The 6,000-nt window shown below is 44.9% G+C and overlaps 1 protein-coding gene across 3 annotated transcripts in view; it reads left to right on the top strand.

Annotated features, from left to right (window-relative positions):
* The first annotated feature begins 3,165 nt into the window (after positions 1 to 3,165).
* DHDDS (dehydrodolichyl diphosphate synthase subunit) overlaps positions 3,166 to 6,000 on the top strand; it is a 105,355-nt gene continuing 102,520 nt past the window's right edge. The window contains exon 1 of one of the 3 annotated variants that reach the window (XM_063954725.1): positions 3,166 to 3,494. Coding sequence is in view for 1 of the 3 variants with exons in the window: in XM_063954724.1 (XP_063810794.1) it covers positions 3,813 to 3,827 (15 nt within the window). In the remaining 2 variants the exon portion in view is untranslated. Of the gene's footprint in view, positions 3,495 to 3,529; positions 3,596 to 3,797; positions 3,828 to 6,000 lie in introns of those variants that run through there. The other 2 variants (XM_063954726.1, XM_063954724.1) reach the window with 2 other exon arrangements.

Here is a 6,000-nt window from a genome sequence, read left to right as displayed (position 1 = left end):
AACAAGACCATGGTGCTTGGCAGAATGACGGTGCCTCCCACTTTGTCAGGGTTACTGGGAGCGCGACGGTGACATCATGAGATTACATCATGCTTCCTCCTCTGGTGGATGTGGCTGGCGTGAAGACAGGAGCCTGATTGCACTTTCCCACAGCGTCCCTTGCTGGGAGCAGCAGTGTATCTGTTTCCATTCACTCAGCACGTGTGATGCATCAGCAGTGCACTGAGCGGCTTTTGTTCTTCACAGGCTGGGCTGCTGGGCATGTCTCTGGCTTCACTGTGTGGGGTAATTAATGTCTAATATAATGTGGTCACTACTACAGTATATACAGTATTTCTATTATTATGAGGGCAATACTATATATTTCTATCATACCAGGTGCACTACTACAGGATATTTTCCTGTTATAATGGAGGCATTACTATATATTGTTATTTAAATTGGGGGCATTACTATATATATATATATATATATATATATATATATATTTATGTAAGCGGAGGAAAGGGCGCCTTCTAGTGTCTAATAAATTTATATGAGGTGCATACCCAGTGTGAACAGGAACAGGACACTACTTATCTGGTATATAAAAGACTTTTCTTTCAGTCATAAGACCAATATAGGTACATGAAAAAGATAACAGAGTAACATAGCGCGTACAGTTTTCACGCAGTTTTCTTTCCACAAATAAAACCAGTTGTATATAAAAAAACTTTGTGGGTATAAGCAAATCCCACAATTTAAAATCCACAGCCAGGGATTTTTTTAAAGTTTTTCACAAAGTTTAATACAACACATATAGTACACAAAATGGAAGAAATGCAAGCGTACAGGATAAAAAGGTGTAACAAGGTTATCTCTCCATATCGGAGATCGAATACATCTGATTTTCCATAGGTATCCAAATAAATGGTAAAAATTCAAATGTACAGGAAATAAATATTAAAAAGGTTTATCTGTCCATAAAAGAAGTTCAGGTACATCAGTTCCAACGCGTTTCGTCAGTAGTTAGACTTCATCATATTTATTTCCTGTACGTTTGAATTTTTACCATTTATTTGGATACCTATGGAAAATCAGATGTATTCGATCTCCGATATGGAGAGATAAGCTTGTTACACCATTTTATCCTGTACGCTTGCATTTCTTCCATTTTGTGTACTATATGTGTTGTATTAAACTTTGTGAAAAACTTTAAAAAAATCCCTGGCTGTGGATTTTAAATTGTGGGATTTGCTTATACCCACAAAGTTTTTTTTTATATACAACTGGTTTTATTTGTGGAAAGAAAACTGCGTGAAAACTGTACGCGCTATGTTACTCTGTTCTTATCTTTTTCATGTACCTATATTGGTCTTATGACTGAAAGAAAAGTCTTTTATATACCAGATAAGTAGTGTCCTGTCCTATTCACACTGGGTATACACCTCATATAATTTTATTAGACAGTAGAAGGCGCCCTTTCCTCCACTTACATAAATTTTATTTATGTGTTCTCCAAGCACACTCTCACCCTAGAGGAAGTGTCAGTTATTGTTTTTTATTCTGTAGTTATTTTTTTTTTTTTAACGTGCACTAGTAGTGCATTGTGTCACCAGAGCGCCCCCGTTTCTATTTGTTCGATATATATATGTATATATATATATATATATATATATATATATATATATATATATATATATATATATATATATATACTTTTTCCCGACGAAGGGACTAAGCGTCCCGAAACGTTGAAGTAAACTTTTTGCTACTTATAAATCCATACCTCCCAACTTCTTGTTTCTCCAAAGAGGGACACATGCGCGGCCTAAGAAAAAAGGGGCGTGGTCTAAGAAAAGGGGGCGAGCCATGCCCCCGTTTTCGTCACCGAGGGGGCATGCCCAGCACTCTGTGAGCCGCTGGCATGCCCCCTCTCCCTCTGACTCCAGTGAATAGACGCTGTGCGCATGTGCACAGCGTCTATTCACCGCTGCTCTGCAAAGCAGGGCAGCGAGAGACAGAGCCTCCCAACTGCCCCTCCCCCCACCGCGGGACACTGCGGCCCGCGGGTGGGACAGCGGGACAGTCCCCAAAAAACGGGACTCTCCCGCGAAAATCGGGACAGTTGGGAGGTATGTAAATCCTGCAGTGCCATATGTTACTCTCCCTGCCAGGCGAGATTACTTTGCTATCTATCTATCTATCTATCTATCTATCTATCTATCTATCTATTATACTGGGGGTATCAATACCATACCCTCCAACTGTACCTTTTTAATAGGTACAGTACCTTTTTTTATGGTCTGTACCTATTTTTGGCTCGCCAAACTTCCATTGAAAATATAGGAAAAGGGGAGTGGCCACGCCCACTTTACCCGTGACCACGCCCCTTTTCTAATTTGTACCGATTTTTGTATGTGAAATGTTGGAGGGTATGTTATACTGGAGTTATTTCTATATATTTCTAGCCTTGTCTCCTAAGGGCTGTGCCATGTGGCCACGCCACTGGTGTCATGTAGCCACTCCTACTATGACATGTGGCCACACCCCCTCACAACACATTACCGCGCCCATTTTTTTGGGCACTCAGTACCACTAAGAATATGGTAGATGCTAGAATCAAGTGGGCTAAGGGACCTTTTTCGTCTGGGGGAGGAGTCACAACACAAGGGGGAAGGGTAGATGCTAGAATCAAGTGGGCTAAGGGACCTTTTCCGTCTGGGGGAGGAGTTACGACGCAAGGGGGAGGAGCTACGCCAGCAGGATAGTTCCTCTACTATCCATGCCACCAACTATTACCTTTAGTAATCAGGTGGCGAGCGAAGCGAGCCCGCGAGGGTACTTTTCGGGTACCCTGTTCGCCCGTAGCTCCTCCCCCTGGTGACGTGTCTCCTCCCCTAGATACGTCAGAAGGTCCCTTCTCCCACTCCGAAATAGAATCAACCAAGGGGGAAGAGCAAGGCCAGCGGGATAGTTCCTCTACTATCCACGCCACCAACTATTACCTTTAGTAATCAGGTGGCGAGCGAAGCGAGCCACCGAGCCCGATGCGGGGCGAGCGAAGCGTGGCGAGCCCGCCAGGGTACTTTTCGGGTACCCTGTTCGCCCGTAGCTCCTCCCCCTGGTGACGTGTCTCCTCCCCTAGATACGTCAGAAGGTCCCAACCCTTCTCCCACTCCGAAATAGAATCAACCCTAAGAATATGTGGTAGAGTCTATGTTGCGGATATATTTTTACTTGCACCACTGGTTGTTATATTACCCTGGCCGAAAGTAGGATCAGCCGTATAGTGAAAGAGACACTGCACCATAGCAGGAGGCACATCTCAGAGCCACGTTTGTAACTGCTCTAGTACTAATACTATTACTTAGTATACCTCTTCCAATGTTTCCGCCCACACAATGACGTCAGTAGTCGAGGACGGGGTGACCTCAGCAGTGTGCGCTGCCTGTGACCGGCTGCTGCTGCCTGTGAGTGCGGAAGTCTAATGGGAAGGAGGTGATGACACTCGGGTAAGGCAGGGGACGGTGACTCTACCTGACAGCTGTGTTACATTAGCCGGTCGTGGAGATATGCATACGTGCGATGTGATGCTGCCAGCACTACTGCTGGGGTAACCAGTTGCTGTCAGGCTTCTAGGAGTACAAATCTCATCATGCACTGAAAGGGCATGCTGGGACTTGTAGTAAGAACACGATTCCTAAAGCTAGTAACCAGCTTTGGGTGACGTGGCTGGCTCACGTTAGGGTTCTCAGAAATGATGGTTTCACATATGAATTGTTTGTTATCAGCTGCCTGAGATCTCTATAGCTCGTAGAAAATAATTCTGTATGTTGCAGTATAAGGTATTCCAATGACTGACTTTGTATAATTTCAGTGCCCATTGCATAGGATGTTAGAATAATTTATAAATCTAAGTTAATTGTTTTTGTTTTTTATAGAGAATAGAATATGTTTAAAACTTGAGCTGCCATTGCTAGTTCTGGATTATCCAGTTGTCCAATGGATGTGACCTATGCGTTATCAGGATTATTATTAATCTTATTACATATAATAGTTTTCACTATCCCGACATCGGCATCCCAAGTGGTGGAATGCCTGCCGGCTCAGTTCTATGGGTGTCTGTATACCGGTGGCAGTATGGGGCCTCCATCGGGATGCCGGCATATGTATTGTGACTGCCGGGATTCACACGATCGGTACGCTAACCGCATACCTGATTACATATTGATGTATCGATGAAAGCCTTAACTTTGATTATATGGAGCTATTATGGATTAAAATTTCTCTTACACTTCAATAAGTATGCGCTGGTCCTTTAACTATGGAGTGCTGCATGGCTGCTGAAGATAAATCTGTGTGTATGTATGTGTGTGTATATATATACAGGTACACCACCGATTTTCCGGCATCCTCGGTTCCAGTGCCGTGCCGGATTATCGATTTTGCCGGATTAACGGTGGAAACTAATTTTGCACCTTCAGAACATTTCTAAAGCAATAAATAGTAAAATATATGCTACAGTATAATATTAATTGGACGCCAGGACAGCCCCACTGATGCTTGCTGTGTCACCTGCAGTGCCCTCAGAAGCTGTACTCATTGACACTTGTGCGCGCTGTGTCTTCCGCCCATGTGCGGTACTTGCTGTGACCTTGGACGCCATAACAGCCCCACTGATGCTTGCTGTGTCACCTGCAGTGTCCGTGGAAGCTGTACCCACTGACACTTGCGCGTATTGCGTGTTACGCCCATGCGCAGAAAATGTTCCGGATTAAAGGATGTCCCTAACCCCCTTTAATCCGGACAAATCAAAATTGTCCGGATTAAAAGAGGTTCCGGATCATCGGTTGCCGGAAAATCGGTGATATATATATATATATATATATATATATATATATATATATATATATATATATATATATATATATATATATATATTATTTTTTGTTTTGTTATAATGTAATATAATTATTTTCTGTATACTGGGATCTTCATACACAACAGTCTCTACAGTTTACAGGGAGTAGTGCCAGCAACATGATTGTGCGGTACAGCATTAATATGTAAAGATCATGTCGATGAAGTGAATGAGCTTCAGCAGCAGAAGAGCATACCAGGTTTCTGTCTTTTCTCTTACGTCCTAGAGGATGCTGGGGTCCATATTAGTACCATGGGGTATAGACGGGTCCACCAGGAGCCATTGGCACTTTAAGAGTTTAACAGTGTGGGCTGGCTCCTCCCTCTATGCCCCTCCTACCAGACTCAGTTTAGAAAATGTGCCCGGAGGAGCCGGTCACAGCTAGGGACACAGCTTTACAGAGCTTTCTTAGTAAAAGTTTATTTTAGAGTTTTTTTTATTTTACAGGGAGGCTGCTTGGAACAGCCTCCCTGCATCGAGGGACTGAGGGGGGGAGCAGTGTCCACCCTGCGGGGTCTGAACCACTGTCTCCGCTGACTGGACACTGAGCTCCAGAGGGGATAGATCGCTCCCCACCGCAGGGGAACGTTCACCCCAGCAGCATGCCGCCACCCCCTTGCAGAGCTGAAGTTTGTGGCGAGTTAGTCACCGACCCCCCTAGCATGCAGGGGGTCGGTGTGAAGATGGCGGCATCAGGGTAGGAGCGCAGTACTAACTCTGCTCCAGGGGCTCAGCGGTACTTAGGTGCGGCACTGTGAGAGGCGCCCTGAGCCGGCGCCTTAACCCTACACTGACCAGTAAGCCTGTCGGGGTCCGCGGATCTCGGCCAGCACAATTCCTCAGGCCAGTATAATCTCCAGAAGAGCAGGAAGACCGTGCCATTAAGGGGGCGGAGCTTCTCCTCAGAGCGGACCCAGCAGCGTTCAGCGCCATTTTCCTGCCTGCAGACGCTGCCAGTGGAAGAGCAGTCCCTCCAGATCACCTTCAGCTATCTGTACGGTACCAGGGGGTTGTAGAAGGGAGGGGAGGCTGTGTATAGGGCCCCATACACTAGAACAATTTTGCTCAATTTCAGCTCAATTTTGTCACTCGGGACT

This window comes from Pseudophryne corroboree, chromosome 2, assembly GCF_028390025.1.
Source record: "Pseudophryne corroboree isolate aPseCor3 chromosome 2, aPseCor3.hap2, whole genome shotgun sequence".
Taxonomy (NCBI): domain Eukaryota; kingdom Metazoa; phylum Chordata; class Amphibia; order Anura; family Myobatrachidae; genus Pseudophryne; species Pseudophryne corroboree.
Note: the sequence above shows the minus strand (reverse complement) of the source record. Positions and strands in the feature narration are given on the sequence as shown.